Raw genomic sequence first — 23,339 nt, forward strand, 5'->3', positions numbered from 1 at the left:
GCATGTTTATTATCCTCAGGATTTGTGGAGGAGTCTGTGAATCACATGCTTCACAGCTAACAAATACCTACATGCTGATTTAGACGAGGGCCTCGAATCAGCAGTGAAACGAAGCAGCTGAATGTGAGATTATTTAAAGAGGCTTTGCCACTCTGACAACTGTGTAACATGGTTAAATGAAAACAAATACTGAATTCAAATCCTGCTTTTTTTCTTGACCTGCATGTTACAATTATAAACATCTGAGAAACTCTAAAGATGATCTGAGCCAAGCGCTGCAGTTCTACATATGTGTTCACTATCTAGATGATTATGCAAGAAACTTCATACAAAAGTGTTTATCTGAGCAGGGGAACAGATTAGCTGAAGTGTTTAATTACCAGCACTGTGGTTAATAATTAAATGAACAGCTAATCCTCAAGTAACTGTGTTGAAACTTGATTAAAAAATAGTTCAAATGTGAAAGATGAACAAAGATTTCCGAGCTTCTGTCTGACTACTGACATATTCACTCATATTTGTTTAGTTAATTATCACCTTATTTAATCCCCATTCTGGTGATGGGCTGTATAATACATTTATTGCAATTATTTACTCTGTATTTTATATTGTCAATTATTTTCCTCAGAACTGTCTGTCTTATGATAATGATTTATCATGCATGAAATAACCATGATAATAATACTGGTTAAATGCCTTATACACAAATCAAATTCACAAAATACTTAACAAAAGAAAAAATAATAATTGTGTGTGTTTCCAAAATAGCACATAGATTCAGTGTGTTAGTTCATGGGGTGAGAGTAACACATATTGTGTTCTGAGTGGCTGTGGTTGTGCAGACAGCCACATGATGGCGTCATTAGACAGCTTAGTTTCATTGCCAACACTACATGTATTTATGGGTGCTGCTTTAGAGGCTGTTCCCCACCATTAAAGTCTTTTGTCTTTTTTGTTAATTATGTGTTTAAATTCATATTGTGCTGTTTTTTAATAAGTCTAATTATCTATATGTAATTTCCTTTGATAGTTTCTCTCTAATTTAATATTTATATCTAAATGAATTAGTTGGTTATGGGAATAACTATGATAATATGTTCCTGCATCACTTGATTAAAGACCTAACACTTAAATTGCAGAGTTGTTTAATGATCATTTTGCGTCCATTAGTACATCTACCTCCTCCCTGTCTCATTTGATAATTATTTCTGAATATTAAATGTAACTAATTCATACTAATGGAATGATCTCAGATGTTTGCAACACAACATATTTTTGTACCTTCAGTTTGGTGAACACAAGAGACCATAAAAGCAGTTTTTCACCATAGAATGATATATTTTGAGTTAATAAAGAAGACATCTCCAGCCATGCAACAGGAAATTAAGGATGGAGACTCTGAACAAATCCATTGTCACATATAACCTGCAAGAATCTCTCCTCCACTGTGGACGAGGGAGGATTGGTAATGTGGAAGATACATGTACAGATCCAGGTCTTGATCTATAACTGATCAAAGCTATGAGCTTTTTTCCCTGAAAAAATGAACCCCCCACCCCAACAATTCTCCTGCTCTTAAATATTAGTGGAGAGATTTTAAGTGTGAGGAACCACAGAGGCAGCAGACAAATGTTTCTTAGCATATATCAACATTTACAGTTCAGTTACGTCTCTGGTTTAGCTCCTTATGGACACTGACGTATGTTCCTTTGTGCAACGAATGGAAGGATTTTTTTTAGTACTTGGGAAATTTTCTGTTGACATTAAACTGCCACCCCCCCCCCGAGGGCTTTGAGGAACAGGTTTCTATCTGAAAAACAGTAGACGATGCTGTTGCAACAGAGCAGGGAAATTTATTTTCTGTTTGAAAGTGCCTTTACAGTATCCCATGAGGTATACAATTTTTTATGAGATCAGACAAGAAAGGATGTCACTGACTGACTGAAAGGTTTTGTGTAAGAGGACATTGTCTCAGAATGGAGTTACACACACTGCATGGACAGACAGTTTCAGAATATCAACTTCATGGCACAGTTTAATGAGGATGAAGAGAAAGAATCCAGAATCGATGTTTTACATGACAAAATCCTTATTTAAAAGTGAGGATTTCATTCACAGTTGTGGTCCTATTTTGCATTCGCTCGCGTTCCAAGCATCACAAAAGGTGTGCGGCACCAAAACTATCCCAAAAGCCTGAAGCACAAACATATAAACCACCAAAATAAAACATCCCTGGTGAGGTTCTCCACTTTCTAAAATAAACCTTTCTACATATTGCTTATTTTTTTGGATGCACTTGTGGAAAAAATCTCTGTGACAATCAACATTAACCAAATAGTAAAACCCCAAACACGACTGGGAGATCACTAACTGAGAGGTTTCAGGTAAGTGAGAGTGATATTGCACTGCTTTTCATCAAACTAAAGGTGCTACACTGGAGCCGGACGGCCGTCAGTACACCCAAGATACAGGCACCCACTGCGGGGTGGAGGTGGCACGCTCCATGGCCTCCTCCACACCTTTGACGCTTTCATCCACGTCGTTGTTGACGAGAACCACATCAAAGAAGTGTCCGAACGTGGTCAGAATGGCGTCCGACTCTTTCTGGATCATCAGCAGGTTTTCCATCTAGGACACAAGACACAGAGGGTGAGGATGGAGTTTGGTCTTTGAGGATATTTGAGCATATTCTGATATAGGTGTAGCACCTGGGAAGCTGTGTTGGTCGGAGCGATGAACACCACAAGGGGCGCAAAATCAGCCGTCCGCAAGAGTTTCAGGGTCTACATTAAAAGATGAAGAGGAGAATTAAGTTTGAGTGTTTCCATTTGGAGCATGCGCAAAACAAAACATTTACAACCTATGGGCAGTGTTGAAAAATTCAGACTACAATGTTTCCTTTCTTTCCTGAAGACCCTGTAAATGCTGACCTGTGGTTCCACGTCCACCAAGGCGATTTTTTCCTGCTCATGGATCTTCTGGATGGTCTCGATTTTGGTGCCAAACATGTTTCCCTGGAAGCTTCCGTACTCCAGCAGCTCATTCCCAGAGATGCACTTGGTCATGGCTTCGTTGGAGATGAAATAATATTCCTGCCCGTTCTCCTCATCCTTACGCTGGGGTCTGGTGGTGTCTGTGTAGGAAATGAAAGAATAAGAAAAAGGACAGTTTGGAAACATTTGCTGCTGCTCATGTGGGTAAGCATGTGCGTCTACTTACGTGGTGCTGGGTAGGAAAATTTATCCGGGTATTTGGTCAATAGTGCATTTTTGATATGTCTCCTTCCTACACCAGGTGCACCTAAAAGGAGCATAATTTTTACTTGCAAGGACATTTTTAATCAAATATTAACTTTTGCATCTGCACAGAAATTGATATAACACCTAAAAATTATTTAAAATATTTATAATATTTACACAAAAATCATATACTATAGATATATTAGATATATTGTGAAGTTCCAAAAACATATGTTGACATTTTTCAGTGAGGATGATCAGACATTATTTTATTTTTAAGAATATGAAATTATTGATATATCCAAATTTGGAAACTCACCAATTAGCACAAGTGTTTTTCTTTTAAAAGCCGGGAGCCGAACAACCTCCTCATAAGAAATCACATCCAGTTGATCAAAAACTGTAAAAGAAGAGATTTTATGTCAGATAAAATCACATGACAGCACATCTGAGAGGAAGTGCAGTAAGAGATTCCAGTGAGACACTCACTGGAGCTGTGCTTGGCCAGGTACTTGTCTTTGCACTTCTTCTTCTTCCCAAACGGGCTGCAGGACTGACTGCCCTCTCTGGCCTTGCTCTTACTGGCCACCCTCCTGCAGCACAAACACAGATTTAGCACAAGCCGGGAACAGTTCACACAGTTCGGAGGTCTTTGGCTTGGGATGTTAAGCACTTCAGGATTAATTGTCACATTGTATGACGGAGCTGTTTACCATTCTTGGAGCTCTGGGGAAGGTATTAGTCCAGCGAAGTCCGCAGTGTTGCTCTCCACTCTGCCCTGCCACCAGTTGGGATCCTGTTTGTTGATGATCTGAATGATGTCACCAGTTTTAAACTTCAGTCCAGCCTCTTTGCATGGGATGAGGTCATCCTTGGTGGGGTCATAGTCAAACTGGGCCCTCATGTACATCTGAATTTCAGAGCAAATATTTTGAATTTAAAAGTGGAAATATCTGGTGTTTGGAACTGAAATGTATATATACCCTTCCCCATGTGATTAATAATCTCCTATTGCCAACTGTAGCTCAGCTTTAGATACAGTCACTGATAGAAATGTGTTTGTTACAGCTGAGCAAAAATTAGTTTTACTTTTTTCCATTTTTTTTTCTATCTCTGAATGAATTGGGGCATTTTCTCAAGTTATGATTTGCCTGTTAAGCCAGATTCTTGCAGGGAAAATGTTTTTTTATGAATAATTGTTGTGAAGGGATAAATGCGCCTGAATTATAACTCGAATGGAGATACAGGTTCAACATTTTGTTTTTCTTAATGGTTTAAGCCATAAAAATGGGATACATGTTGAACACATGTTCAAAACCCCAACAACTCCTGTCTAACAATGGGTTGTGTGACAATGCACAAAATATAATTTTCTATAAACATACAGTATACTCATATACCAACCGGACTTCAGTGACTGTGAAAGCATCATAGAGATTAAATACTCATCGTGGGTCTTCAGCATGTACTAACAGTATGTTTGGAATCTACAAATGTTAAATAGGAAATTCACCCTCAAACAGAATATACACGTTCATGTCAAGATCTTACACAGTTCAAATTGAAAGAGCAACTTTATCCAAGTGATAGATTCCAGGATTGAAAGTCTATTTGTGCTGCCAACTAATTTGTTGTCTTTTTAACGTTAACCAATCATTCAGCTAAAAAAGGTTTTGTTTATGGAAACCCAGGATTAGAACATTAACTGCTCTGGGTATATACATTTTATATAACGTTTATATATTATAGAGATGAGCTTGAGGACCACGTGTAAACTGTCCGCAGGGTAAATTATTAGTATTGTTAGTAGAGTTCATGAACATTTGTGGATTCGTCCAAAGTGTCTCCAGTGGTGGTTATACACAGACACGCTGTGGGAGCACTGGAGTGATCTGGGTCACCAACACTAATGTTCATAGGGGATATAAGTTTGCAAATTATATTAACTACGCCTACTGATTAATGGACTACAAGCTTTTAAGTCGACTGCTATCACTGGCCACAGCAAAAACAGAAATGAAATCAGTGATAAACTGTATTAAGACAAGTACAACATCACCAAATACAATATAATATGCAGGCACATATATTAAAGCTCTTTTAAATCCACGTTTCCTATCACATAGTAATGTCCATGTCCAGCGAGCATTTTTACGCTGCTCGTGATTGGCTGTTGGAGAGAAGGAAGTGTTGTGACCAGTTGATGGCAGAATGAAACATACTACAACAGTGTTTCAAGTCAAGCTAGCAAAACTAATGTGAGTGATGTTCTTAATTTTATAGTCACCTGGGTTGTTCATTGACTAAAAGAAGATTCACCTAATAAAGAACAAAATGCTTTTTTAAACAAAAGGTTTCAGATCAAAGAAAAGATGAAACGAAAAGCAATCAAACCCATCAACACAACGTCCCGTCTGAGTGGAACGCTAATGCAACACAATGCAAATGCACAAGTGCTTATTGTGCCACTCATGTTACTACCTCACAGGCCCGGGATCGACTCTGCTGGTTGGAAATGATCTTCATTGTGACGACACCATTGGTTTCTTTCTGTGTGTAAAAAAAATAATTACCATTAACCATAGAGCCAAAATATATTTTCTTATCTAAGTTATATGGTATCAACCTACCAGAATCTTTTGTAGCTGGTCTACAGTTTGGTTTGTTACACTTTTCCCATTGATTTCTGCTATTTCATCCCCTTCATGTAAGGACCCTGGAGAGAAGAAGAAACCACAAGTGTACAATGCAGTTGTTATAGTCCAAATATGCACTAGCAACTACTGAGGTAATCATGTTTGAGAATCATTTATAATGCAGCCACTCATCAGGATATGAGGTAGGCCTCCCCCAGTGCACACACATGCTCCTGCTAAAACTGATCTGCATCCACTGGGACAGAATATTAGAGTCGGACCATTATGGATTTATATATATAAATATTGGCAAATGATTCATAAGAAGTCCTTATTAAACCTTTACAACTAAATAATATAATTGAGATTTTATATTTTACAGTTTGCCCACAAATAACTAAAAATAAGAAGAAAAAAACACAATTAGAACCAAACTAATATATAGAACTTTCTTCAACCCACTCGCCCAAACATATAAATATGTGATTTTCATACCTTGTCTATGGATCATACCCCCATGTAGTATTCTGGCCACAGTGCACCGTTGTTTGTCGTTCAGCTTTAGGGTGACCCCCTACAGGCAAACACACAGATAGTGAGGAGGAATCAGCAAAACACAATCCTGGAAATATGCATATATTTTTTGTTGGGGCATGTAAGTGTGTATAAAGGCCGATAGTTCACCATTGGCTCTGACGGATTCTTTTCAAATGCTACTTCTTTCATCCTGGTCAGGTCTGTACCATTCATGTGTTTCGTGCTGCCGTTGGTGAAAACTTCAGCTCCCTTATTCTCATATGTTTGCATAGTTGCCTGTTAACAAAAGAAGGAGAGGAAAAAAAGATATTCAACATCTCTTATTTTATCATTATGGAAGGAACTTTGCTTTAATATCATGCTGTTAATTTAAAAAAACATTGTTCCAAAGAATCAGTCGGTTCATCTGATCAATAACACACTGGTATTTCCAATAACTGCAGTGAAACCTCTCTGCTGATGTACGCCAACAGCCATGTTTTATTTGCAGTTTCAACATATGTTCAAGGTTGAAAATTAACCCGGCGTTATAACACCTCATTAACCCCATCCAGGGATCTGGTCCACCAGGTTCATGTGGTCATGGATACCACCAGGCTCAACAGGTCATCATCGCATTAATGTAAGGAAACAGATTCTTCTTGGAAAATCTGCATGAATCAAAGTTTGGTGTGGGAATAAAACAAACAAGCAAATAGTGACTTTGTGGATTCATGTTGTACTTTCACACTGACACTAATGTAATCTGATAGCTGTGAATCCACCGTCCGCACAGTGTCAACAGAGGTTGTCTCAGTGCTCTGTAGTAAGGTAAGGTAACGAGGGATCATACAAAATAAAAAAGTCCTGGGAAGTAAATTAAGTAGATATTCTGTATGTGGACAGCACTCGTGTAACAGAACAATGAATGCACATTATCAAAAGGTTCAGAAAACAGTCACTAAAGCGACATGATGACATGCATCAGCACAAAATGTCTGCACAAAAATGACACATCAGCAGTCCTTAAGCAAAAAATAAAAAAAGAAATGCATCTTCCAGCATCAGCACTACTATAAACCAATAAATGTCATTATCGTCCTCCTCCACCTCTGCCCCACAATACTGCCCATAACAGCAGTTTGGTACAATTGTTCTTGTGTGAGTGCACTGTATAAAACTGAGGCTATAACGAAATCATGATTTAGTAAACAGTGGCAGACGATCTTGTGATCTAGCAATTTTTGTTTTCCTATTTTTGGATCACTGGAGAATCGAGACAGGCCTGAGCGTCAGAGGCATGATAGACTGCCGGGTGTTGTTCTGTGAACCATGATAGTTATTTTGCAACACTTGTGCTGTTATATGTCAGGGCTGAGACCAGGAGGAATCTTTTGGATGAGGCGAACAGATGGAATTACATCCTCACATGAAAGGGCCCTGTACGGCACTACAGATAAAAATCACGACGTAAATCCAAAGCTTGTTTTACTCGCTATCAAGGAGCAGAGCATTTAAAGCTGCTCCAGAGAAAAGAGGAAATACAGATTTGTGGATCTGTGTCAATGTTTGTAATCTCATGACTCATGTAACATAATGTGATGAGCCACAAAGCTTAGTGAGCACCTTAAAAGTAGAGCGGCTGGGGAGTCACATAGCCTAATCAATGCAAGTCAATGTAATGTCCTCTGAAGTAATTGAGACTGTGTTGGTGGGAATGTGCCCATGACAAACAGGACTAATTATATTCTCATGTAGATGATGTAATGCTCACCCTCAGCACTGTGAGCAGGTGACAAAGGTCAAATCTAAAGGTTGAATCTTATCACCCTTCACGTGTGTGATTAGATTAGCATTAGCATTAGCATTTAAAAGCCTTTTACAGTAACTGCGTCTCATCATGGCAATGAAAATGAGCCCCGTAACTTAAAGAGATAGAACACACACAGAACACTTTTCACGTGCTTTGTCACAATGTGTTCCAATCTGTGTTAACAGTCAACACGGTGTCAATAGAGCCAGGAAACCCTTTCAGAAACCTGAATACCAGTGTGAGTGTGTGTGTGTGTGTGTGTGTGTGTGTGTGTGTGTGTGTGTGTGCGTGTGGTGGGGTGGGGTATCAAGAGAATAAACAAACAAATGGATGAAAGGCAGACTGCACTGAGGAGAGAGCGGAGCGCTTCCTGCTCTGGACGTTTGCTCGTCCTTTTATCTGGGCTAGATCAAGCAGAATGTGACGCTGCATTTCAGACAGAGAATCTCTGGAGGAGATAAATACGTTACAAAAACTCGTTTATGCTCTTCTACTTGTTTCCTGAAATTTGGTTCCATCATCTAATACGACTGATTAGGTTACAGTGCAATCGCTCTCTGTCTTATCTTTCCGTCATCTTGAGGTGATTTGTTGTTCCAGTCATGAAATATTAATTATTAATCCCTTCAACCCTGTGTAGCATTTAGGGTGGATCTCCATGACAACAGGATACGATGTATTGATCACTTAAAGGAACACAAATGAAGATCAATATTGGACCTATATGGGAACTAACAGTGCAGATTAAAGCCCTAAAGGACAAACTCGAATCTTAAACAGCTACAGGCTCTTTGAATTGATCAGGAAAATGAAGTAAGACAGTTATTTATCTCATGCTGGGGCTCATGTGACTAAAGCAGGATTTGTCCAAACTTGTAAGGATTTTAATTTCAGGTCTGACAGGGTGACTGCAGTGTGGCTAAATTAATAGTCATGTACTTGTCCTTGAGTTTAAAGGAAAGAAGTGCATGTTCTATGTAGGAGTGTTTTTGGAGACAGGACAAAACCACTCTGCAGTAAACAGAGCAGAACAGGCTGAGTCTCGACCAGAATAAAGATAAAGGATCCAGAGCTACAGTGAGTCACCCCTGACCTTTCACAGGCTACAGTCTCCACTGAGAAAGAATGCATCATGTGACTTCATTTAAGACAATGATTTCACAAATCAGCATCGAGCAGAGGAACAAACTGGCTTGATCACAGCTCAAGGCTATAGAACAAAAAACAAAAGTGCTGATAACAGGAAAGGAGTTTCTTCCCTTCACCGTTTCCCTCTGTGGCTCCAGTGCTGACTGTTGAAATTCTTCGAAGTTGTTCAGCACAAAGAGTTCCCTCAGTATCACCGGCTGGCAGATCTGAGCCCGGAGGCCGTCGAGGATTTTAATTTCACCCCCATGAGAGGGGCTGCGGCTGTTTTAAACTTTGTGGGTTTTCAAGGTGTTTCCCCATGTTGAAGGCACAGTCAGTTGGCTTTTTAAAACATTATCCTTCCCTCAGCGTGAAAACAAGTTGGAACAAAGGCCTGGCACTGTGTGATGTAGTAAACAACCTGCATGGCGTCCGCTTCACTGTTGACATTAATTTTTCATCTGCAGCCCCACAGGCAGAATTAAACAGCACTGCTGAAAATGAAAATAAGTTTGTTTACATTCCAAATGTTTTCTATTATCCTGCATTACACTGCACTGTCCTGGTGGAAAAAGGCCCATTGATGAACGACGTGACAGTCACATGTTCACATGATTATTAAGGGATTAACAATTAATAGCCGATAAATTGTATGGCTCCATGCCACTGTCTTACTGACTCATTCCCCTTCCCTGACATGTGATACAGCCTACGCTTTCTCTAATCTGTCATATGACTTCCATAAGCAGTTTTTTGGAGGAAATGCAGAAGTGAAATTTGCCAATGATATGTCTACTGGACTCCAGTTGAGGCTGACTGTGTAATACTAGAGAGGTGAATGAACTAATATACAGACTTAGATGAGAAAAGACAGATCGACATGTTTATGTAGGAGTGGTAAAAAATATCTGTATTTTGTATTTAGTTATATATATATTAAGTTTTGAAGGCACATGTATTTGTTCAAGACTAAAAGGCCCTAAGATGAGACTTAATGATCTTTTTTGTACAATTTTCTCACCTGAGTACGTCTTAACCTCTGTGAAACAGACACCGAATTGCAGCAACACGAATCCTGCACTCTACTGGTTTAGGGACATTTTGTGTTCTTCTTCATTAGACAGACTTAGTGATTGTTATATGATTGTCTAGCAATATATCAATTACCAGAGAATCTGTGTATCGTGATGTTATCGTGAGCCATGTATCACTGCATGTATTGTAAATTGCTAAAGAAAGTGCAGTGTCGAGCTTGGTGCGATTTGGACAAGCAATCACGATATTTGTTTAGCATTTAGCTATATATAGTTCAAAGCTTTGTCAGTTTATGGCTATTTCCCATTGAAGTGTGGCTCATGTGGGCAGAGTGTGTTTGTTGAAGGGGAACTAAGATCAGTCTTTTTGAACTTTTTTGTTTGTTTCATCTCACCTTGTCAAACTGGCACCAAATTGAATACAAAGCGAATTAATTCACAAATCCTGCACTATACGCCTTTAGGGGCCTTTTATATTCTTCTTTAGTTAGACAGATACCTGATGTGGCTTCCAGTATTTATCGATTATCGCAGAATCGCTGTGTCGTGACATTATCATGGGCTGTGTATCGCACATCGTACCCTGTGTTCCCCTGCGATCACCCCCCCCCCTAGTTGTGAGTTGTTTGGTGGAGACAGAGCTGGGGTCTATTTTTAGAATCCAAGTCCACGAACAAACATGTCATGTGCCCCCACGATCGCCACTTCCCGGAAGCAAACATGCACACCCAAGAAAAACAAAATATGTGGGGGTGCAAAAACAAAAACCCAGGAACAGCTAGAGAGATGTAGATCGACTGCAGCACGTACCTTGTCACACTTTGGTTTGTTTTGCAGGAGCTGCTCCAGGTAGAGATCGGAGAGGGCAGTCCGCGCGCTGCTGACGGACTCCAGGATGACAGCAGGTTCGTTCTTACTGGATTTTAACGTCATCTTTTCCCCTGTTGGCCGGAAAAAAAAAGATAGAGCAGGAAAAAAAACCCACCTATGAACCCGATGTGCCCTCCGATCAAGGTCCGCAGGAGGAAGGGCCGGGGATATAATAAAAGCCTGCGGGAGAAGAAACCGCTGATAAGGGCGATGTGATAAAGTGAGTGAGAGTCCAAGGTTTGGATGAGCTGCAGGGGAGAGAGAGGAATGAGAAGACACCGCTGACAAAGCAAGTAAACATGCGACTGACTGAGAGGGCAGGCTGCTGCTGCATTCAGGGGCTCCCTGTCAGCTCCGAAATCACAGCACTCCAGCTCCACAGCGCCACCGCTTTGACCTGGTTGTATTCTCCACACAGTCCCAGGTTTGGCCCACATTTACGTGTCTGGATCAGAAAGCTGCAGCTGATTAAAAATGCTGCCGGAGTCCTCACTCACACCGAGAAATGGTTCATATCATCGCAGTTCTCCGATCATCGCACTGAGATGTAAAGTACTTTGAATGACTTTGTGCTTGAAATGTGCAATCCAAATTAACTTGCCTTGCCTTGCCTTACATCCCACATTCAACATACTGTATCACGTGCAATAATGGCAATTGGGTGGTCCACTCCTGTTTGCCAGATCAGGGCCACAAGTGAGCCATAGCAAAACCACATGTCAATTAAAGGTGACACCATTTAACGCATGGGCCAATTTTAGAACTACACCTTGCCTAGAGCACCACGTTTGCCAAAAAGGCCTGCATTTGTTTTTTGATTTGGGCCATCACTTTAGACTGACATCTAGCTGCCCCAGTGCTATGCATATTATTCTTATGTTTATTTATACTCTGTGTTCTTCATAATATATATTACAAATAAACAGAATAATAAATAGTTAAAACCAAACGTTAAAATCAGAATACAACATGTAAAACACAAGAATAGCTAAAAAGTAAAACCAAAAGGTAAAAAAAACTGATTAGTGATGGATAGACCAGATGTAATGTAAGTTTTTGGTTTTCATTAAATGTTTCTTTTTTGTTTATTGTGAAGAGCTCTGTTAGTTTTGACACACTCCAGGATTCACAGATAAAAACTGTCTATGATGTTGTTTTTCCTTGCCACATCAAATTGTATGTAGCATGGTCGTCTCTGTTTGATTTGACTTAACATCCAAATATCAAATGTCAAGCTGACAAGGAAGTCTATTCTCATTTCGAGTTAAACATAGAATAATTATCGGTAACATATGCCTGACAATGAAACATCAGCCGTATCACTAATTTGGTTTTATTTCTCATTTGAATTAATGTAATGTAATGCAAGTCATGTTGAAAAGAAACACAGAGTTCTAAACTTCCGACGGTTAATGAACGCAGCATTACCGCAGCATTTTCAGCAGAGCCACAAGGAAGCAGAAAAACAGTGACGGTGACCCAGCAGCTCACTGGGGATGAGGCTCACACACGACGCACCACTCTGCAGTGTCACTGTGCCACTGCTGCACTACTGAGACATTTAATCAATAATCACCAGTGACTATTACATGAGTGGATTTGAGCCACATGGTGACAGTGCTGCAGATTCATGGGTGTGTTAGTGCTACTTCCTCCTGCACTGGGGGCCATAATGCACATGTACACAGATGCATAACAGAGCCATTTGTATACATTTAAGAGAAGAGGTTTGAATTTAAATTTGATATGTGGACACATGTTTGAACATTTTCCAAATTGTTTCCATTTTTATTCCGTAGATCCTAAAATAAAATTCATTTTTCTCACAAAACATGCCATATTTGGCAAAGAGAGATATAGTTCAGATTTTCCGGAGAGTCCATTAGCTTATCAGAGATTTTTGCCTGAAATATATACAATATTCCCCTTTTAATTTGACTGTATATACAAATTGCAGTGTTTGCATAACCTCCTTTTTATAGGAATGATGACTTCTTAACAAACCAGACAGACGGAGGTGAAAGGTTGTTGTTACACATTTAGTCTGTTTGGAGGCTGTATAATGTTTTTGTTCTTATATTGGACTTCGTGTTCTGTTTTTGGATCTAGCTATGTGAAATAGGGTCAAGTGTGAGCTGTACAAACAGCTGAGCTCCACTGATCTCTATTATGAAACACAGGGTAATCAACGGTGAGGGGAAACAGTTGTAGTAAGGACATGACCACTGGTATTCAGATAAGACTCCAGAGGGAGCAAGTACACATTCTTCTCCCATGAGAAAGGCCAACAAAACAAATAATGGCTTCATCTTCATTTCTGCTGCTCCTGCTAATACCCATCCTTGCGGTCGTAGACCTTTGGAAATATCTCTTGATCTGTCATAAAATTGAGTTCCAGGAATATTTTTAACAGTGAAAACAAAAGCAGATCACACACAAACATCGTGACCTGATCTGCCCTCCGGGTACTCAGTGTCATGTTTCACTCTCACATCCACCAGGATTAGCTGCAGCATTTATCACTGAGGTGGAGTACCACACCCAAAAACTAACATTATAATACAGCTATGTTGTAGGTTAAAGCAATAACCTTAAAGGTACAGTGTGTAGAATTCTCCTTCCAAACATGAAAAAGAACCTGTGGTAGCTTCAGTCGTCATAAAAACTCAAAAGATGTTTAGTTTGTCCAGTCTGGAATAATGTAAAAAACATGGCGGCCTCAGTAGAGAGGACCCCCTCGATGTAAATATAAAGTATTTAGATATAAAGGGCTTTTTCTTTGGGTAAAGAAAAGTACAATTCATACAATTTAGATGAAACGAACTAGTGAAAACATCATGAGGATTATTCTACATTAAATTTATGCTAATAGATCCCTTTCACCTAAATCTTACACACTGGACCTTTAAGAGAAAAAGAGCAGACGACTAAGGCATTGCTGGCGAGAATGGTAGCAAACAATTTTGACTAAACCATGACAAATAAACTACATTTGTTACAACACACACACACACACACACACACACACACACACACACACACACACACACACACACACACACACACACACACTTTGACACTGGAAACGTCTGTTAACTCAGAATTGGTCAAACCAACCAATGTGGTTTTTGTGAAAATAAATGCATTTGTATGTTTTGCCAGGTGTGACCAGCGCTGTCCCCTTATGAGCAGATCTCTTAGGACTGATGTTACCAGCTGGTGTGAACGGGGCTGTGGAGTCACATTCCACTGTCAGGTGTGAACTGATGAATTGAGCTGTCCGTCTTTGATTAGATCACCTGAATTAGATCATTACAGGGAAAATGACACTATTCAAACTTTGTTACAGACAACAGGCAACTACATTCAGAAACCTTATTGTTATTGTGCAAGCACAACAAAATTACAAGAAGTGTCAACCCAAAATCAAATTGTGGCTGTTATAAAGATTTACACAGTTAATGTACAAATATGAAAACAAGCTGTCAAATAAAACAATACAAGCAAAAATGAATTAAATAGAGTTCTTCAATTAAATATCAGTTGACATAAATCAGGGTAACGAGGGTGCAGAGAGCAGACAATGCTCAGCAAATGATTCTGGTGATACCACTATTTACAAAAATGAAGTAATAGTAATATTTCTGCTGCATCCTAAATTTCCCTTCTATCTATCATTCTCCATTTCTTACTTTCTAACTATCGCCCTCCCTCTCTCTCCAGATAGGTGTTGCACTTTGTGGACGGTGCCTGTGCGCACCATGGTTCACAGTTGGCTGCACGTGAGGACCTCAGTCTGCAGCTCTGAGGACAGGTCGTGAGAAAGAAAGTGATCCTAGAGAATTTCTCCTCTTTACTCTGATCGGAATGATTTAACCAGCACTAAAGAAGAAAGGCACCTACTCTCCATCTCTCTCATCAAGAGGAGGAGGTGATCCGAGCTTAAGATCCGGGTGCGCACACGTGCGTCAAACGGCTCCACCGGTGACACAGATGGTCCGAGCTGTCTAACATTAAACCGCCTCACAGGAGCTGTGCAGAGTTCAGTGATCAGTATCAGTTTATCATGTAACCAGCTGAGAGGCTGCAGTGAAGCCGGGAGAGCAATACAACTTTTCCTGGAAAGGGTCGTTTCTGCGCTTGCACGCTGACTCTGGACTATATTCTCTGAGTGTGCATAGTTTTGTGTTCGGGATGTTTGTGTGGAGGCAGAGGAAGCTGCAGACTCATCTGCTGTCTGCGCTCAGAAACACACGGACGCCATTGAGGCTCAAGCTGCAGACCCGCGCCTGTGCAGCGACCCCTGCAGCTCCAGACTTGCACAGCAACCACCTCGGTGAGTGTTATATATTAAAATGCATGTGAGGCCAACTTTGCACAAACAAATCATTCACACATTCAAATTATGTATGAATCCGCCAGTGGTCAGCTATGAGGGCACCCAGATGCGTCTGAACTTCGTGTGGCTGCGGGACCACTGCCGCTCCGCCTCGTCCTACAACTCCAAAACCAACCAGAGGAACCTGGACACCGGCAGCATAGAGCTCAACATCCGCCCTGACACTGCAGCAGTGGAGGGTGGTCGCCTCGTCCTCAAGTGTAAGTTTGAGGGGAGCTGGAATATGACACAGTTGTGAAGTCACTACAAAAGTCTGGGTTACACGAGGGCAAAGCAAGCAACTTTGGCCCCCAGAGACCCCGGGGCCCCTTTTACATTTTGATCCCTTGCATTTGTTTAATGTGGATGAATCACTGCATTATTCTTAAGTTTAACTCTGCTTTCCAGACTATGTAGTTTATTATTTGCTTACATGGTGCATCCTTTTAAATAAATTCTGTTTCATTAAATATCCCCAAATGAAGAAAACAGAAACCATAGGGCCACTAGTTCTGGGAGGTTTACAATAAAAACGTTATATTCTTTATTCTTCTGTGTACATTGTGTTTGACAAACATATTTTTATATTTGAACTAATCTGACACTGCATTTGCAACACTATCAATAAGTGTCTTTAAAAAATCTATGTGACATTGACGTCATATTGCATCGCACCTCTGACAGGGTTGAGCAAGGACAGTAAGCTCTGATTGGATGGAGTATCTAAACTTCAGCAACTCCTGAAGATACTATGACCTACTCTGTAAAAAGTGTGACTGGGTAAAATTAATATTTACTCAATAAATAATAGTACATTTGACAGTATGTGTAGTTTGGACTGACTATTCAAATGCTTTTATAGAGTTTAATCAGATGTTTGTTTTTAATCATTGTTAACTTCCACCCAAGACTTTTTTTTTGTGCCACATGGATCTTAAACATCACTTGCCACACCAGGGACTGCCGTAGCCAATTTCAAAGGTAGGACCTATTTTATAAATCTTTTACCAGGTTTCTGCGGTGGATGAACATTAAAGCAGTTTAGCAAGTTTATGATGCTTAACATGGAAACTTGTGCATCCACTACAATTTGATTTAAAAATATGGCAAGGACTGAAAAATTTTGAAATATTTAGAATTTAGCATTTTGATTGAAAGTCTGTCACTGTGCTTTTGTGCACACACTTTGTGTGTTTGGTTAATCCAAAATTCACTGAGGCTCATTAACCACACAGTGTCATGTCTCTAAAAGATCCCCCATTGTTGAGACAGTGGTGGGACTAAGCACATAAAGAAAACAGGATTACGACAGATGTATGCCACTTTTTTAAAATGCCAGGTTAAGCTTGTGTTACGCTGCTTCTGTATATATATATATATATATATATATATATATATATATATATATATATATATATATATAAAGAGAGAAAGAGAGAGAGACTTTCCAAAAATGTTAGTATCATTTTCTTATCATGGTGACAAAGGTTGTAAACCTGTAACCCACAAATGTTGATTGTGTTTCATTATACCTCTAATTTGTGCCATGTTATCTGTGTATACAATCTAAATAATAATATAATTTTCTTTTCAGGTGTATGAAGAATCGTCGTCTGTAGTTTGTCAAGTATGTATCATATGCACATTTCACATACAGTGCATGTTGGGTAAAGGTTTGTACACCATACATGTATATTTTGCATTCATTTATTTTGGAAATCCACTTTTGCCCGTTAAAAAGCGGAATGGCAACCGTTTCATTGTCAGTGATGTTCTAATCACTTATTTTTCTAAAATTGAAATAAAAGCCGAAGAAATACAAATAACATTTTTCTCATACGCACTAAAGTTAAAATAAAAATGCCTTTGTTTTCTTATGCTCCTCCTTCTGTTTAGTATTTATAATTTTTGTCATGTTGCACTTCAACACTGTTGCATTATAACGTTTGGACACAGTTGTATAAAATAAATGCAGTTGTACCTACTTTTTGTCATTGTGGTCTGTGGACCAAAATTTTGTTAACTGTTGCACTAAAAAGCCATGATATTGAGTTAACTCTAAATTAGAAAATGATGGCCACAAAGTGACTGATAGAATATCATTGTAAATGTAAATGTGTTAATATAACTCAGAAGAAGGGCTGTTATTTAGTGACTCCAAATCAATTTCACGCAGATTATTAGTGACTCTAAATTAACTTCTTGCACATAATTGGTAAATCTAAATCAAATTCACCCAGTAAATTTAGACCCAGATAGATAGTAAATCTAAACAACCTTTGCTCAGATAATTAGTAAGTGTGTTTTTTGTGAAATTCATTGTGATTTACCAAATCCTACAGATGTTTTGATTTAGATTCAGTTAATTTCTTCAAATATATTTAGAATAATTTACATTTGTAGAATTTAAAATATTGTGTCATCTTGTTGCCATAAAGTCACCTTTGGTCAAAATCTTTGCAGTGTTCACAGTATGAAGTGAAGTGGAATTTTCCTCCATGTCATGATGAGATTTTATTGGGCGAAGATTGTCTCTGTTGGCAGGTGATCCTCAGGGTGTTGTCAGCAATGAAACTAAACCAGGACTGATTAAGTTGTAAACCATCATTCACGCTTTAAAGGAAAGTTATGTAATGTGTGATTGTCAACCTTTATCTGCAACTACATAATTGAAACACTTAAAATGGCTTCATGCAAGTTTTTGCTATTGCTACACAGCCACGGTTAACATTAACAGCTCTTTACTGACCAGTGTAGCAGAAATAGAGGGCACAAGAACATCGGTAGACTTAAGTCCTTGCACACATGGTTAGACTGAACAGGTCTGTCTCTGCACATATCTCTCTATGCTCCCTCATATGTCACTAATAAGGAGCTTAGACATTCTAAAATGGCTCCAGGGGGGAGATTAAGGAGACTGACAATCTGCAGGAAACTGTAACCAGTTTGTCAGGGCAAAGATGTGTGAACAAGCTGCTGTGAAAACTGTTCCTTTGTGTTCTTTGCCTTTTTCTAGTAGAAGAACAAGCTGAAATACAGTTGCCACAGCAGTCAAGAGGTGTAAGAAGAACAATACTACCTATAAAAGAGACACAGACATAGCTGCTTCTGATTTTGCACGAGGACCATATGCAGGAATTAGTGACATTGCAAGAAATCAACCTGTGTAGATGACATCCAAAATTAAAACTATTACTCACAAAACTGACAGATTTAACTTTGCCAAAGGACACGATAGGAGGCAATGAATGTTAGCAGCAAATTCATTGCAACTGATATGGGTCTCCATGGGTGTAAAAGGTGATGACACAATGAATGCAAAGTTGAATACCCAAATATTAAATTAAATGAAGACTCAAAGTCTCAAGAAGTGATTATGACCTATAGCCTAGAATGTTCCTCGAATTGGATCCAACAGAAAAACTCTCAACTGTTTTAAAGTGGAAGCTCAAGCAACAAAAACAAAAATCCCATCAGCTGGAGAGAATTATTTGAGAAGAAAGACATCTCCCCTCAGATTTCTGCAAGACTGGAATCATCCATGTCCTGGAGCATCAGTATGGAATATCATTTATGTGTGTACTTACTTTTATTGCAAATTCATTGTTTTAAAACAGTTTATTTAGTCATAGAGTACAACATTACAGATCTTATAGATACATTGGCTTCATCATTTTACAGTTGTTGACCCGGGGTGTATTCACTTTTCGCATTTAAAGTATTCTATTCTTAATTATACTTTCTATTTGACTCAAAGAAAACTGTGTTTTATTTCTTGTGCTATTGTGTCCATTAACACTGCTCAATGCATTTATTTAGGGACACAGCCACCACCCAAGTAATATCTGAAAAGGCAGATTAATGGTTGTCTTGGGTCTGAGCTACTGTTGTAGTCCAGGTGACAGAAGCTGCAGGATTCTCCTTTCAAATGATGAAACGTGCTACACACAATGCAGCACAGCACCTCCTCCTCCTCCTCCTCCTCCTAATCACCCAGATGGTGCCGACCTCACAAGCCCCTGAGCTGTTCCCCCAAGTGGCCCCAGCAGACAGAGTTGAACTAGTTTAAGTACAAAACCCTGACTAGCTGGAGCCATCCCTCATTCTGTCTCCACCAGGAGCCTGCTGCTGCTGCACGCAGAGGCAAAGAAGCCATGAGGGATTTAGCTGCCGCTTTTCAAAGTAAGAGGAGTAAATGGTCCCACAGCAGCCAGGTGTGGAAAAGGAAACAGGTGCTACAGTGTTCCCTGCCAATGAATTACACTGGCTTCACACTAAGCTCTCACACTTGCCCCGAACTGTGTGACCCCTCCACCGAGCTGGAAGATATGGTGTTGGAACATTCAATTCTTAAAATGAGAAGCGCTACATGGGAAGGAATATAATCATCACCAGAAGCTTAGGGTTAGGGTTGATAACATATCAGTGCATTCAGAGTCAGACAGCTTTGGGATGTCCAAGCTTTTGCTCCATGGGCACCAGTTTGGCTTCCATGAACTATTTTCTGAGAAGTCAACAAAATGTAAAAAGTTTAAAAGGTTAAAGAAAGTGGGAAAAATATTCTTGCAGCTGCTCAAACATTTAATGTGTTCTTCCATTACCCATACTGCAGTCTTGCATGGTAAACTTTTCAATAATCAGTATTTATATATACTCCCGCTTCCTCCCACAGTTCAAAGTCTTGTTAGTTGGTGTTAGGTTGAATGGAAATTCTAAATTGCTCATTGGTGTGAATGTGGACGTGAATGGTTGTTTGTCTCTCTCGACCTGTCCAGGATGTACCTCAGTCAGCTGGGATCGGCTCCGGCCCCTCCATGCATAAATACTGTATATTGACTTTCATAAAAAACTAATGAAGACCAGTCAAAAGCACAGTTTTAAATGCACACCATGTTTTCCATGTCTGTTTCCCAGGGCCTGATGGCCACGTGTCCAAGTACAGCCTGAGCTGGTTAGCTCAGAACAGCTATGAGAGGAAGAAGAACAGCACTGTCCAGCCACGCTTCCTTTGGAACTCAGACATGTACAAAAACGAAAACGTACCATCAGCCAAATGGGAGAGGTTTATGAGCTGTGATGACGAAGTGAAGAAGTTTCTTCAGAACTATCTTCTGTACGGCATCGCTTTTGTAGATGATGTCCCAGCTACAGTGGAGGCCACGGAGGCTGTTTCCCAGAGGGTCAGCCTCATCAGGTATCCTAGCCTCTGGTAGAGTGAAGCTCTTTCACTTGCAAAAGACATTCAGCATTAACAAAGCACAGCAGTTACAGACAACGTCTAGCGTTGTACAATTATTCCTAAAACACTTGTGTTTTGTGTGTTACTCACCAGAGAGACCACGTATGGAAGAATGTGGTGCTTTACTTCAGACCATTCCAGAGGGGACAGCGCCTACAGCCAGCTGGCCCTGGATCGCCACACTGACACCTCCTACTTTCAGGAGCCATGTGGGTAAGTGGAGGAGTGATGGACTGATGTGGGGTTTCAAAACAGCCTCAAGAGGGGTTTTTTTTTGTGTTTCACTGACATTTGATCCAAAAAAAGTTGTTATAATAGTTGTTAGAACTCTGTTTATTCTTCTTTTTTACTTGATATCACCGTTTTTGCAGAATACAGGTTTTCCACTGCCTGAAGCACGAGGGCACTGGGGGAAGGACACTACTTGTAGATGGGTTCTACGCTGCGGAGAAGTTACGGCAGCGGTCGCCTGAAAACTTTGAGCTGCTTTCCCGTGTGCCTATCAAACACGAGTACATTGAAAACACTGACAACCACCAAAACCACATGAACGGAGTCGGGCCTGTGCTAAACGTCTATCCTTGGAACGATGAAGTTTACCTGATCAGGTATGTCTGTTCTTAAATGTGATGTCATACTCACATTTGAGCAGAAGCAAATGATCATACATTTTATCACAAGATTCATGTTTGTCTTGAAATCCCACCTAATCAGCATGTTATTTTATTCATCGTAGTATTTCTCTTATCTATAATTTCATACATATTGTAACATAGCATTGTATTTCTTTCCAAATTTTTGTTTTGAATCACAAATCTAGTTGCTTTTTGTACAATATTCAGGTTTGTTAGATTTAGACAACAAAACAAACTTTGGTTTAATAAAAGATGAATTGAGTAAAGCAGATCTTTTCAAAATGTTAGAACCACAAGTTGGAAACAATTTGTGCCAAATCTCATGTGACTCATGGATGTTTTCTCAGGAGAGGCTAAAATCTGGGTGTGAATATCCACACTGGGAGCAAACAGCTTCTGCCTTAAAGGTTTTGTGACTTCATAAACTGCGGCCATGCAACATGTATGAGATTATCACTTGAGATTTAAATAATTTTACTAACTACTACTCTTTATAAGTCTCCTCGTTTGGTTATTCATTACTGTCCTGAATAAAATATATAGATTTGGTTTAGAAACTATAATGACTTTCTTTCTGGTTTTGTTTTTTGAAGGAATATTCAGTAAATAAGGATTTAAACTCAGAGTGCTTTTTCTTTTGACAGATACAACAACTATGACCGATCAGTGATTAACACAGTCCCCCATGACGTTGTCCAGAGATGGTATGAAGCACATCGAGAGTTGACAACAGAACTGAGGCGACCAGAGAACGAGCTGTGGGTGAAACTGACTCCAGGAAAAGTAAGAAAATGACACTTTTTAAAAGTCCAGTCTAAAAAAACAACACCTGTCAGTCTCACGTATTAAATATGGAGTTTTAGGGCTTTGGAATGTAAACAGAGAGATATAAGTTTAAATGCAATTCACTCTCATCTAATGATCATACCCTCTCTCTTCTTGATTAGGTGATTTTCATAGACAACTGGCGAGTCATGCATGGGAGGGAGTCATTCACTGGCTTGAGGCAGCTGTGTGGATGTTATCTGACCAGAGATGACGTCCTCAGTGCAGCACGTGGCTTTGACCTGCAGGCCTGATCCTGGACTTCACTTCACTTCTGTGCCTTGTTGTTTAGCTTTTTTAATATAAGATTACTCAGGTCTGCACTTCAGAAAATTTAGAACAGTCTAAGTCTTTCACATGGAGCAAGTTTATGTACATTTTTTGCAGGAATTGGGTATGATCAAGGATCCAGTAATCGTTTTTCACTTTCTTCAACATTTTCGTTGATTTCTCAGAGAATACTTTGTTTATCCCGAATGAATAAAACCTGGCGTATTTAGGGGACTGACATTTATGAGAGTGAAAATGAATGCAGATCCAAATAAAAAGCCAGATCTAGTGGATTTAAATGTTTCATAAGGAGATTGTTGGGCATTGATGGAGGTTTGCACTGTACTGAGTTGTCTCATATTTTTCAGTCACCTAATCATCCTCTAATTTCCACAACACTGGTGTGATATGATATTATCAATAAAGACCCTGTTATTCAGATACTTGTTCACCTGTAACACATACACTCACTGGTCAATTTATTAGGAACGCCTAGAAAAAAACAATGCAGTATAAGGACCTGGTCACACATATGCAAAGCAAATCAAATGTCATGGTTCAAGGTCCACCAAAGTTGATATCCAAGTGAAGCCTCCCTGCGAGTTCTCTCGCCACAGGAAGCTAATGCTTTGATCGCCTCCTCGCTCACACTGATTGGAAGTGAATGTAAGGCGAAGGTCCACCACTGTTTATTCAGTGATTGCATTCTGTAGTCAAAGATAATGTCACTGCTCAGTGTTCTGTGATATAGTTATA

The 23,339-nt window shown here is 39.6% G+C and overlaps 2 protein-coding genes across 2 annotated transcripts; one reads left to right on the forward strand and one right to left on the reverse strand.

The window, feature by feature from the left end:
* Positions 1 to 1,831: 1,831 nt before the first annotated feature.
* mpp1 (MAGUK p55 scaffold protein 1) lies at positions 1,832 to 11,567 on the reverse strand. The gene is made up of 12 exons (XM_020086037.2): positions 11,177 to 11,567; positions 6,560 to 6,688; positions 6,371 to 6,449; positions 5,870 to 5,955; positions 5,721 to 5,789; positions 3,953 to 4,149; positions 3,729 to 3,832; positions 3,559 to 3,639; positions 3,220 to 3,300; positions 2,931 to 3,133; positions 2,709 to 2,783; positions 1,832 to 2,628 (listed from the first exon to the last, which is right to left on the reverse strand). Exons 1-12 carry the CDS (start codon positions 11,297 to 11,299, stop codon positions 2,452 to 2,454), a joined length of 1,404 nt encoding a protein of 467 aa, XP_019941596.1. The 5' UTR covers positions 11,300 to 11,567; the 3' UTR covers positions 1,832 to 2,451.
* Positions 11,568 to 11,765: 198 nt separating this feature from the next.
* On the forward strand, positions 11,766 to 23,022 carry tmlhe (trimethyllysine hydroxylase, epsilon). The gene is made up of 10 exons (XM_020085379.2): positions 11,766 to 11,783; positions 14,399 to 14,492; positions 14,960 to 15,167; positions 15,230 to 15,572; positions 15,659 to 15,835; positions 20,529 to 20,808; positions 20,947 to 21,066; positions 21,225 to 21,461; positions 22,133 to 22,271; positions 22,436 to 23,022. The coding sequence occupies exons 4-10, from the start codon at positions 15,431 to 15,433 to the stop codon at positions 22,565 to 22,567; spliced, it is 1,227 nt and encodes a 408-aa protein (XP_019940938.2). The 5' UTR covers positions 11,766 to 11,783; positions 14,399 to 14,492; positions 14,960 to 15,167; positions 15,230 to 15,430; the 3' UTR covers positions 22,568 to 23,022.
* Positions 23,023 to 23,339: the final 317 nt, after the last annotated feature.

The sequence above is a fragment of the Paralichthys olivaceus genome, chromosome 15, assembly GCF_024713975.1.
Source record: "Paralichthys olivaceus isolate ysfri-2021 chromosome 15, ASM2471397v2, whole genome shotgun sequence".
NCBI classification, from domain to species: domain Eukaryota; kingdom Metazoa; phylum Chordata; class Actinopteri; order Pleuronectiformes; family Paralichthyidae; genus Paralichthys; species Paralichthys olivaceus.

Bases quoted from the DNA above. Each gene is read 5' to 3' on its own strand.
- mpp1 (XM_020086037.2), bottom strand. From the start codon at position 11,299: ATGACGTTAAAATCCAGTAAGAACGAACCTGCTGTCATCCTGGAGTCC. The intron at 3,640-3,728 runs GTGAGTGTCTCA...CTTCTTTTACAG, and splicing joins CCTGGCCAAGCACAGCTCCA to TTTTTGATCAACTGGATGTG. The intron at 3,134-3,219 runs GTAAGTAGACGC...TTTCCTACACAG, and splicing joins ATTTTCCTACCCAGCACCAC to ACACCACCAGACCCCAGCGT.
- tmlhe (XM_020085379.2), top strand. From the start codon at position 15,431: ATGTTTGTGTGGAGGCAGAGGAAGCTGCAGACTCATCTGCTGTCTGCG. The intron at 20,809-20,946 runs GTATCCTAGCCT...GTTACTCACCAG, and splicing joins CAGAGGGTCAGCCTCATCAG to AGAGACCACGTATGGAAGAA. The intron at 21,462-22,132 runs GTATGTCTGTTC...TTCTTTTGACAG, and splicing joins GATGAAGTTTACCTGATCAG to ATACAACAACTATGACCGAT.